We start from the raw sequence: 12,500 nt of genomic DNA, 5'->3' as shown, positions 1-12,500 counted from the left end.
TAACACCTTTAAACAATGCCATAGGAAGCACAAGTGATTTCGCTCGTGGAGAGTGTTGTGTGACGGAGAATAAATCTTATTCTACTTTCCAGGCAGCTGCCCAGAACGGCGATGCTAGCGTAAGTCAGCATGTGTGGTGGATGTCGCATGCCGCTTTCCTGTGACATCTTGGCTTCTTGTGGCATCTCGATTCGTGACGTCACCGTGACACAAGGGCGTCACATACACAGATAAAGATTTTTTCTCTCTCTTTTTTGTGTGTGTGACGCCTGAAGGTTATGTTGTGACCGAGCGACTGTCGGTTCGAAGCTGAAATGAAACAGGAATGTGGATTTTTTTTTTCTTCAAAAATTTCTCTCTATCTCGTGTAATTTTGACGCTATCGTTTTCTCATTGTCTGTGTTAATGTCGGTGTTAAAAAATAATAATAATAAAATAAAAAAATATTGATGTTCTTGTTCGTCTCTTGATGTTCTTGTTCTCTTGTTCTCTTGTTCTTTACTGATATTCTTGTCTTGTTCGTTTTGTGTCGCTGCTTGACGTTTCCTTCGTAATTATGCACTCAAATAACTATAACGCATGATATTTGATGTATTCTTTTTCCTTTTAAATGTATATTAAAAGAAGAACAAAGGTAAGTAAATAACCAAAGCAACTCATAACAGGATAACAACTTGTCATTGTATTCGTAACGGTGATTTGACGTCCTTAATGACGATTAAAAACACCGAATGGTTGTTAAAGGGAATGGAAGTTCTGTTATATGTTCTCCATCACGTGTTGCAAGTATGGGTTCTCTTCAGGAGGTTCTCGAAACTCAAATCATAGCGTAAACAAGTGAAACAGGCACACAAACACGTACACACACACACACACATGCACATACGCACGCACACACACACACACACACACACACACACACACACACACACACACACACTCACTCACTCACTCACTCACTCACTCACTCACTCACACACACTCACACTCACACACACTCACACACACTCACACACACTCACACACACTCACACACACACACACACACACTCACTCACTCACACACACACACACACACACTCACTCACTCACTCACCTACTCACACACACACACACACACACACACACACACACACACACTCACACTCACACTCACACTCACACTCACACACACACACACACACACACACACACACACACACACACACACACACACACACACACACACACACACACACACACACACGCCCGAAACATCCACACCCATACACCCCCACACGCACCCCCCCCCCACACACACACAAACAAATCAAAACAAAAACAAACACAAAATCAAACAACCAAACAAGCAATCAAGCAACTGCTCCAGTTCGAGCCCGACCCCCTTCCCGGTCCACCGCCTCAGTCACCGGCGGGCGGGCGGCGCGAGAGGACAAATCTGCTGATCCCGTTTTAATTCATGCTTCATCACATCCCGGCGCTGCTCTCGGGCATCAGATGAGCCGTCTTGGAGGAGGGGGGGGAAGGCAGTGTCATGTGCCTCGGGCGGGAAAGTCGAAAATGGCCTGGGTATTACCTGTGCGAGTGGGCCTTACGGGTAACTCGGCGCGGGACCTGGTTTTGAAGGGGAGGGTCTTGGGCTATTGTCCTGATCGCCGGAGGATTAGCTGCTGGGAGGTCCCTGCTCTCTTTCTTGCTCTCTTCTCTCTCTTCTCTTTTCTCTTTTATCTCTCCTCTCTTTTCTCTTCTCTCTTCGCATTCTTTCTCTCTCTCTCTCTCTTCTCTTCTTTCTTTTCACTTCTCTCTCCTCTCTCTTCTCTTCTCTTCTCTATCTATCTCTCTCTTTCTTTCTCTTTCTTCCTCTTTTCTCTTTTCTCCGCACTATTTGGTTTATTCTCTCCCTCCCTCCCTCCCTCCCTCCTTCTCTCCCTCTCTCCCTCTCCCTCTCCCTCTCCCTCTCTCAATCAATCAAGTTTTCAATCTATCATTCAGTCTATCTATTTAAAGCCACATAAATCTATCCGTCTCTTTACTATGTTATCTGTCTTTTCACTTAGCCCGTCACCGGTATATACTCAATTATAAATATACAAACATACAAGTAAACAAACACACATACTCTTAGGGCAGCAAAAGCGATAGAGAAATGGTTTGGTAACTAGATATGATAGCGGGAGTGAGAGAGTGAGAATTTGATAGAGAAAGTGAGAGGAATTGATAGAGATAGAGAAGAAAGAAAGAAAGAACAAATCTAACAGAGAGAGAGACAGAGAACGAATCTGGCAGAAAGAGAGAGAGAGAGAAATAGTGAATCTGACAGAAAGAGAGAGAGATAACGAATTTGACAGAGAGAGAGAGAGAGAAATAACGAATCTGACAGAGAAAGAAAGAGAGAGAAAATAACGAATCTGACAGAGAAAGAGGGAGAGAGAGAGAGGAATCTGACAGAAAAGGAGAGGTAGAAGGAAAGAGAGGGAGAGAGAGAGAAATAAATCTGACAGAGAAAGAGACAGAGCAAAGAGAAACAACGAATATGAAAGAGAAAGAGAGAGAGAGAGAAGGAAAGAGAGAGACAGCGTGAGAAGAGATGAGAGATGAGCGTGCATGTGGGAGAATCAATACAGAAGCGTGAGCCTCGGCCGCCACACCGCCTCACAGCAGCCTAGCGGGTCTCAGGCCAGCTTCATCATCCCTTGTACAGCGGCTCGTTGTCTCTAAGTCATCGTCTTCCCTTCGTCATCGTCATCGCCACTTGTAGGAGGATTGTATGTGTCATCTTGGGGCGTTTGTTGGTCCGGTTTGGGTCGTTTTTTCCTGCTGTCAGACGTTCTTCTTTGGCGCTGTTCGGTCTCTCTCTCTCTCTGGGCATCGGTGTCATTATTTGCATCTTTTGCTCGGCTTCGTCCTGTCGGCTTCCTCGCCTCCCTCTCCTCTCTCTTTCTCTCTTTCTCTCTCTCTCTCTCTCTCTTTCGTTTTCTACATTATCATCCTCATCTTCATCATCATGGTCTATCTTCGCGGCGTTTTAGTTCATGGGCTTTCACGATTCGAACGATAATCACCCTTAAAAGCGCCGCATCAGTCTCTTACGTTATTCCCCGTTACAACCGTCCGTTACCTACGCGTTACGATTTCATGCGGGGTTCGATTGAGGTTCGAAGGGCTCTCTCTAAGTCCCAAGGTTTGCGGGCGCTGCCGTCGGGTCCGACCGGCTCCCTGGCGCTCCTCGGGTCCCCGTCTCCTCGCCCCGACGCCGCGCCTCATCTCCCAGTGGCGTCTCGTCCCCGGCCTCAGCAGCATCGCCAGGGCAACGGAGGAAGCGCATCACCGACCCGCCGACCAGAAGGGACCAGAAGGGACCGCCCGGCTTCTCCGCTCCGGCGCCGACGCACTCGCGACCGGCGTTCCAGCGTGGCGATCGGAACCTGCTTCAGACTCTGCCGGCTTGCGCATGGCTGCATGACCCAGATTTGTAACCATGCAGCCACGGCAGGCAGACGCGGGCGAGAGACGTTAACAGCAACGGGGAGGCGTGACACTGGGACTGCGTGGTGTTGCTATGTGCCCGTGACTGGTGCGCGTGTGGGTCCCGTCTGCTTGCACGACCGCCGGCCTGCCACACCCCTCTGTCACCCTCCCCCCTCCTCGCTCACGCACTTTCATGAATGTGCATGACCTTTCTCTCTCCTCTCTCTCTCTCTCTCTCTCTCTCTCTCTCTCTCTCTCTCTCTCTCTCTCTCTCTCTCTCTCTCTCTCTCTCTCTCTCTCTCTCTCTCTACCTCCTTCCCTCCCTCTTTCCCTCTCTCTTTTTCCCTCCTTTTCCCCGTCCTTTTCCTCTGTCCCTGTCCCTTTCTCCTCTCCTCCCTCATGCTCTCATTCCCTCTCACTCTCATTCTCTCCACATCCCTTTCATATCTCCCTCTTGACAGCTTCCCTCCGCCTTCCCATCTTCACATGTTCCTTCCTCCTCCTCCTCCTCCTCCTCCCCTTCCCCTTCCCCTTCCCCCCATCAACCCCTCCGCCTCCTGTCCGCCTCCCCCTTCCCCTCACGCCTCCCGTCCGCCACCCCCTTCCCCTCGCCTCCCCTCTCCGTTCGCCTCTCACTTCCTCTGGTCTGTTGTCTCGTCTCTCCCCTCCTCATTGTCTCTTTGCCTCCTCGCTCCCCTCTGAATGCTCGGCCATCTCCCCTCTTCTTTGTGAGACTGTGTTCTCCACCCCCTCCCCCCCCGCCCCCCCACCCTGCCATTTGCCGTGGACTTACACACGCGAAGATACACGCACACACGCATACATTCGCACACAGTGGTACACGCACATCCTCATGCGAAGTTATATATGCACACGCACATGTAACCCCTCCTTCCTCCCCTTACATGAGTACACACATACGCGTACACACACACATACGCGTATACACACACATTCGCGTACACACATACACCTACACCCCGTCCTTCATTCACACACGCAAGAACAAATTAGATTACGAGAATAACACAAGCACATACACGCACACAGACACACACACAAAGACACACGTATGTTCATACACTCATGGGCACACACACACATACACTCACCCACTCACACACACACGCAAACACACACACACACACATACACTCACACACACACACACACACACACACACACACACACACACACCCACATCCACATTCACTCACGCACACTCCGCTATTGATTCATCTGTAATCTTGGTGTGGGTGTCTCCCCTCCCCTCCTTCCTTCCCTCCCCTCCCCCCCTTCCCCTCCTCCCCCCTTCCTCACCTGAGTAGCAGGTGAGTCGCCGGCGGGGGTCTACCTCCCCCCCCTCTTCCTCCCCACCCCCCTTTCCCCAGCAACCCATCAACCGCAGAGCTACACCTTAAAGATACTCCTTTGTGTATTTTACAACCCACGAGTCTAAGTCATCTTGATAAGTCATGTCATAAGTTCCATAGTCAGTCATAAGTCATGTCATAAGTTCGATAGTCAGTCATCTCTTCTTGTAAAATGGATGGCGTAAGACAAACGAAAATTATTTATATGAACGAAAATGATCTCTAAGTTTGATGATAATTACTATCGTTTCATGATTTTCTTATTTATTTATTTTTAAATTTATTTATTTATTTATTTATTTATTTTTTTTTTTTTTTATTTTTTTTTTTTTTGTACACTGTCTCATTTTTCATTAGTTTAATATGAGGTTTTCTACTCTGAAGTAAAGTTAGGTATTTACTCTAATCTCGAACATCCGTCTTTAAATGTGAAGGAAAAAGTTTTATTTTTTTTATTGTTATTTTTATTATTATTCTACGTCGAAATTTCTAATTCTCAAGATTAGTCTTTCGTTCTATTCCTATCCGCTTTATTACGTATCTTTCTCTATTCCTTTTATCAATATTTTACCTCTTTCCCTTTCCTCCATTTATCCATCTTTTACCTCTTCCCTCCACCATTCCTATCCGCTTTATTACGTATCTTTTTCTATTCCTTTTATCAATATTTTACCTCTTTCCCTTTCCTCCATTTATCCATCTTTTATCTCTTCCCTCCACCATTCCTATCCGCTTTATTACGTATCTTTCTCTATTCCTTTTATCAATATTTTACCTCTTTCCCTTTCCTCCATTTATCCATCTTTTATCTCTTCCCTCCTCCATTCCTATCCGCTTTATTACGTATCTTTCTCTATTCCTTTTATCAATATTTTACCTCTTTCCTTTCCCTCCATTTATCCATCTTTTATCTCTTCCCTCCTCCATTCCTATCCGCTTTATTATGTATCTTTCTCTATTCCTTTTATCAATATTTTACCTCTTTCCCTTTCCTCCATTTATCCATCTTTTATCTCTTCCCTCCACCATTCCTATCCGCTTTATTACGTATCTTTCTCTATTCCTTTTATCAATATTTTACCTCTTTCCCTTTCCTCCATTTATCCATCTTTTATCTCTTCCCTCCACCATTCCTATCCGCTTTATTACGTATCTTTCTCTATTCCTTTTATCAATATTTTACCTCTTTCCCTTTCCTCCATTTATCCATCTTTTATCTCTTCCCACCTCCATTTAATTATTTATTTATCTCTTTTCTCCTTTATTTATCTTTTTTTTTACTTCAATTCTCCTCGTCGATCTCTTCATATTTTTCCACTTTCTACCTCCTCCTCAATTTAATCATCCTTTATATTCTTTCCTCCAACTTCAAGTATTCATTTTTTGCTTCATTCCTCCTCCTCCATCTCTCCATCATTTACTTCATTCCTCCTCAATCTCTCTATCTTTTTCTTCATTTCTTCTTCATCTCTACATTTCGTTTACTTAATTTCTCCTCAATCTCTTTATCTTTTACTTCATTTCTTCATCTCTCCATCATTTACTTCATTTCTTCTCCATCACTACATTTCTTTACTTCATTCCTCCTTCATCTCCCTATCTCTTACTTCATTCCTCCTCCACCTTATATCCCTTTCCTCCTCTCCATTTGTTTAATATATTCCTCTTCCTCCATATCTCTTTTTTATTTCTCTCCTCCTACCCCATCTCTCCATCTTTTACCTCATTCCTCCATCTTCCTCCATCTTCCTTCATCTACACACTCTTCCATCCACATCCAATCCTACATCTCACATCCAAACTCCACATTATTTCCCCCCCTTTTTTTTTCTTCTCCTTCAATTTCTTATTTTCCTGCTTCTTTTCCCCTCACGTGTACCTTCGGAAATTCTATCTGAACCTCCTCCAGTTCCTCCTTCGGGCGATTTTTCGGTCAACTTTTCTTCTTCATCATTTTCGGGCTTTTTTTTTTTGCCGTGTCAGATCTGGCTCTTGGGTAATGTTGTGTGACTGTGTTTGGATTATATATGTGTTTATGTGCACACACACACATACACACACACACTCACTCACTCACTCACTCACTCACTCACTCACTCACTCACTCACTCACTCACTCACTCACCCACTCCACTCACCACTCACTCACTCACTCACTCCACTCACTCCCTCACACACACACACACACACACACACACACACACACACACACACACACACACACACACGCACACACACACACACACACGTGTGTGTGTATGTGAGTGTGTGTGCACACAGGTTTACAATATCAATTTATAAGTATACCAATTTTTGAAAAACAATACCTTGTATAACATTTCCAAAAAATAATAAAAATCATCTGACGTCTTGTTTCCCAATCACCGAGAAAAGTCCTTTGGTGACGTGGGCCTTCTCTTTCAAAAAAAAAAAGTTATATATAAAAAAATAACAGAAAACGCGATCTCCATTAGCCTGATGAGGATGGTGATGACAGTAGCTAAAAATACGAAACCGTTAATAAGAATTCCTGATTGTGACGGGACGTTGTTGATCCCTCGTGATGGAAGGGGGGTCGGCGGATCTCCTTCTGTTCCTTCTTGTCTTCTTCTTCTTCTTCATCTCCTCCTTCGCCTTCGCCTTCTCTTTCATCTTTTTCTTCTTCTTCTTCTCCTCCTGCATCTTCTACTCCTTCTTCTCTTCCTTCGCCTTCATCTTCTCTTTCATCTTTTTTCTTCTCCTATTGCTTCTTCTTCTACTCCTTTTTCTCTTCCTTCATCTCCATCTTCTTCTCCTTCATCTTCTTCTTCTTCTCCTACTTCTTCATCTCCTCCTCCTTCTTCTTCTCTTTCTCCTTCTCCTTCATCTTCTTCTCCTTCATCATCTTCTTTATCTTCTTCTTCATCTCTCCCTCTCCTGTATCTTCTCTTCCTTCTCCTCCTTCTTCTTTGTCGATTTCTTTGGCTCCTCCTCCTCCTCTCAGGATCTTGATTGAAATGGTGGCTTTTATCTCCTGTCTTAGGGTATGGTAAAGGTTTAATGGAGGAATTGCGATTCTTTTGTGTTGCTCTTTGTACCCTTTTTCGTCTTTCTCAACTTTTTTTTCGTCTTGCATTTTCGTTTAATATTGATCTTCTAAATTTGGTATTTTTTTACTTCTGTTTCTTTTTTTTCTGTTCCATTTCCTTTTTTTTCATCATCATAATCTTCCCTGTACTCCTTGTTATTGAACTTATTTTATATTTTCCTCTTCTCCTTCACCTATGTCTCTCCTTTTATCTTCCTCTCTCTCTACCCTTGTTTCTTGCTCTCTTCTCTTCTCCCGATTTTCTCTTCACCTAAATAAAATATAATCGTATCATCCCTTTAGTTTCTCCGAGAACTCTTAGGAGACAAAAATAATTCGATTTTGGATGACAATTTGCCCAAAAACCGCAACGTTTTCTGGGCATCATCGAAGTCCTACGGGAGAGGGAGGGGGAGGGAGGGAGGAGGGAGGAGGGGGAAGATTGAGAGGATGGGAGGGAGGGAGGGAGGGAAGAAGGGGATGGGACGGAGGAGGGATGGAAGGGGGAGGGAGGATGAGGGAGGGGGAGGATTGAGAGGAAGGGAGGGAGAGGAGGAAGAAGGGGATGGGAGGGAGGGAGGAGGGGAAAGATTGAGGAATGGGATGGGAGGAGAAAGGGAAGAGAGGTGGAGAAGGAGGGAGGAAGGAGGAAGATTTAGAGGATGGGAGGGAGGGAGGAAGGGAGGGAGGAGGGGAAAATTGGGAGGATGGGAGGGAGGAGGGAGGAGGGGGAAGATTGAGAGGATGGGAGGGAGGGAGGGAAGGAAGGGGATGGGAAGGAGGGATGGAAGGAGGGAGGAAGGAGGAAGGTGAGGAAGGATGGGAGGAAGGGAGGGAGGAAGAAGAGGAGATGGGAGGAGGGAGGGGAAGATTGATGAAGATGGGAGGGAGGGAGGAAAGAGAGGAGAAGTAGGGAGGGAGGAGGAGGGAAAATTGAGGAAAGTGGGAGGGAGGGAGGGAGGAAGGAAAATTTAGAGGATGGGAGGAAGGGGAGAGGGAGGGAAGAAGGGGATGGGAGGGATGGATATGAAGGAGGACAGGGAGGGGAAGATTGAGGAGGATGGGAGGGAGAAGGAGGGAGACAGGGAGGGAAGAAGGGGATAGGAGGGGAGGGATGGAAGGAGGGAGGAAGGGGAAGATTGAGAGGATGAGGAAGGAGGAAGAAGGGGATGGGAGGAGGGGAGGGAGAGAAGATTGAGAGGATGGGATGGGAGGAGGGAGGGAAGAAGAGGATGGGAAGGGAGGATGGAAGGAGGAGGAGGAAGGGGAAGGGTTGAAGAGATGGGAGGGAGGGAGGGAGGAAGGGAAGAAGGATGGGAGGAGGGAGGGAGGGGAAGGAGGAAGATTGAGGAGGATGTGAGGGAGGAGGAAGGAAGAAGAGGGATGGGAGGGAGGGAGGAGGGGAAAAGGAGGGGGAAGAAGGTGAGGAGGATGGGAGGAAGGGGGGAGGAGAAGGGAAGGAGGCAGGGAGGGAGAGGGATGGAAAGAGGCAGGGGAGGGACGGAGAGGAGGAAGGGGAAGATTGAAAGGATGGGAGGGAGGGAGGGAGGCAGGGGGGGAAGGAAGGATGGAGAGAGAAAGACTGATTATCGTAATTGTCAGTTTTATAGACATAAGCGAATTATTCTGATGGAGTTGGGAGTGACGGAGGAACTAATAAAGTGAAGGATGACATGCTGCAATTGCCTGAAAAGCGATTTATAAAACATCACGATTGAGAAAGAGATGATTCATGATAGCGAAGAAGATTTTATTTTGCAAGTGCATGAAGAACGGAATTCGGGGAGGGAAATAAAAATAGAAGAAATATAGATAATAAAAGAATAGTGATAAATAACACACTCCTATCGACAGAAAACACTAACCTTCTTTTTTTTAAAGGGGGGGCACTCATAAAGCAATATCTATAAAGAGAGACGCTGTATTATGAAGAAAAGGCAGTTAATTTTATTATCTCATGAATCAGTCACTGTATGAAGTTTTAGATAGATGGGGATATCTTGCTCAGAACCCGACGATGCACAGTGTGGGTTGCAAGATTGACTGGATGAGTTATTCTCGACCCAAAAAATCACAAATAGATAGATAAATAAGTAAATAGATGTTAGAAAGACGTGATTCGATAGTCCTTCCACCGTGATCGAGACGGATATGAAAGTAGGAGATCGTTGTACCAAGAAAATGGATCTATTTCAGTGTATTGTACTTTTGCTTTTGTAATGAAAATGCTTTTTTTGTATGTATTAGCGCGTTTGTTTGCATTTCAGTTGCTCCGATAAAAGGAGAGATAGAGATAGAGAGAGAGAGAGAGAGAAAGAGAGAGATAGAAAGATAGAGAGATAGAAAGATAGAAAGAGAGAGAGAGAGAGAGAGAAAGAAAGAGAGAGACTGCATGGAGATTGGCCAAGCAAAGTCCCCAGTCCCCAAAATACTTACCTAGAACGAGCATTGCAAAAGTACCAACGATAAAAGACACTGCATTGAATGTGTTATTAATAGAAGAAGCAGCATAAGCACCGCTAAGGAAGGAGAGGAATAATAGGTCATAAGACGCTAATGATGGAAACCGCATAGTTGAAAGACGCAAGAAGGAGATGGAGGGAAAAGACAGAAAAAGGTCAGGAGGCGTCCAGACATGATGCCGAAAGTTCACGAGATGAAGATCTAAGCCACCAAGACACCCCCTCCCCCCTCCTCCCTCCCCCACCCCACCCCACCACATCCCTGCGGAGGCTGTGTGGGCGTGAACGGGCGTGAACGGGCTGGAGGGGGAAGTGCCTGGGCTCTTGTCCTTCGTGCCGGGTGGAAAGGTCGTGGGCGGTGCCTCAGAAGGTCAGTCGCACACACGGCTTGTGCTGAGTGTTTCGTGACCTGGCACCGTAATGCAGGTTTCTGGCCGGGAGAAAGGTCGACCAGGCGTCGGAGGAGGCAGTCTGCATGACGTTTTTTTTTTTTTTTTTTTTTTTTTTTTTTTACGAAATGGCGGTTACGAAGAAACTGAGGAAATCTTTCCTAGTTTTATTATTATTATTATTATTATTATTTTACGAATGTCGGCTACGAAAAAAATAGGATAATCTTAATTTTTTTTCTTACGAATGGCGGTTACGAAAAAAATAGGAAAATCTTTTTTTTTTCTTTCTTTTTTTTACGAATGGCGGTTACGGGGAAAATCTTACCTTTTTTTTTTTTTTTTTTACGAATGACGTTTGCGGGAAAAAAATAATGAAATCTTACTTTTTTATTTTATTTATTTATTTTTTAAAGATTACTGGATTCATAAATATTCATCAATTCTTAGATATGTTAGAAAGAAAGAGAGGTAAGTAATTTTGTTATTGCGGTTTCATATACTTCGTTAAATATTATTCGCAGACATTTACAAGCAACATTCTCCTATAGAAAAATAATCTATATCAGAACCGATAGATTACGAAAAAAAACAGATAAAAGAATCACATCCCAATATATAATCAAACCAAAAAAAAAATATATATATATGAAGTAAAACACAAAAGAATCACATCCCATTATATAATCAAACCAAAAAAAAATAAATAAATAAATAGATAAGTAAAACAAACTTCTAAATAGGTTCCTTGTGGCAGGAAGACCCAACCTGTAGTTAGTAGTAGTTAGGAGTTAGATAGTTAGATAGTTAGATAGTTAGATAGATAGTTGGATAGTTAGTTAAGCCGGCGATGGAACCTCACCTGCTTGCCTCCCTTCCCCCCCCCCACCCAACTCCCACCCACCACCTTACTCCTTTACCCCCTTTACTCCCTGCCCATCTACCCCCCCACCCCCCACTCCCTTGCCGCACCATAAACAAGAGTGACTCAGACAGAGGCTCAGACTCTCGGCGCCGCATGGAATCGAACTCCTCCTCCTTCTCCTCCTGCTTCTTCTTCTTCTTCTTAGTCTTCCTTCGTCTTCGTCTTCTTCTTCTTTTCCTTCGTCTTCTTCTTCTTCTTCTCCTTCTCCTCACTCCTCCCCCTTCCTCCTCCCCCTCCTCCTCCTCACTTCCTCCTCCCTCTCCTTCCTCCCCCACCCTCCCTCCTCCTCTCCCTTCCTCCCTCCTCCTCCTCCTCCCCCCTCCCTCTTCCTCCACCTCACTCCCTTCTTCTTTCCCCCCCTCTGCCCTACCCCCTCCCTCTTCCTCCTCCCCCTCCACCACCCTTCCCCTCCCTCTGCCTCCCCCCTCCTCCTCCCTCCTCCATCTCCCTGCTCCTCCTCCTCCTCCTCTCTCCCTCCTCCTCCTCCTTCTCCTCCTTCACTACCTCCCTCCCCCTCCTCCTCCTCCCCCTCCCCCACCTCCTCCCTCCTCCTCCTCTTCCCTCCTCCCCCTCCTCCTCCCTCTTCCTCCTCCACTCGCCTCCTCCTCCCCTCCTCCCACTTCCTCCTTCACCTCCCTCCCTCCTCCTCCTCCTCCTCCTCCTCCCTCTTCCTCCTCTCCTCTCCCTCCTCTTCCTCCTCCCTCCACCCTCCTCCCCTCCCTGCCTCCTCCCCCCCCTCCTCACTCTTCCTCCTCCTCCTCCCCCTCTTCCTCCTCCCTTCCTCCCTTCCCGCCCTCCACTCCTCCTCTTCCTCCTC

General features: G+C 45.9%; 1 protein-coding gene across 2 annotated transcripts in view; it reads left to right on the top strand.

Moving 5' to 3' along the window:
* Positions 1–12,500, top strand: part of Atpalpha (sodium/potassium-transporting ATPase subunit alpha) — a 182,629-nt gene that overhangs the window by 47,194 nt on the left and 122,935 nt on the right. The window contains exon 2 of one of the 2 annotated variants that reach the window (XM_070120591.1): positions 93–119. The exons of the other annotated variant lie outside the window; for it this stretch is intronic. Within the exon in view, the coding sequence (XP_069976692.1) occupies positions 93–119 (27 nt within the window). The remainder of the gene's footprint in view (positions 1–92; positions 120–12,500) is intronic. 2 annotated transcript variants of the gene reach the window in all.

The sequence above is a fragment of the Penaeus vannamei genome, chromosome 4 (genome assembly GCF_042767895.1).
Source record: "Penaeus vannamei isolate JL-2024 chromosome 4, ASM4276789v1, whole genome shotgun sequence".
In the NCBI taxonomy this organism is placed as follows: domain Eukaryota; kingdom Metazoa; phylum Arthropoda; class Malacostraca; order Decapoda; family Penaeidae; genus Penaeus; species Penaeus vannamei.
The sequence above is the reverse complement of the archived record's forward strand: the minus strand, read 5'-3'. Positions and strand labels throughout refer to the sequence as shown.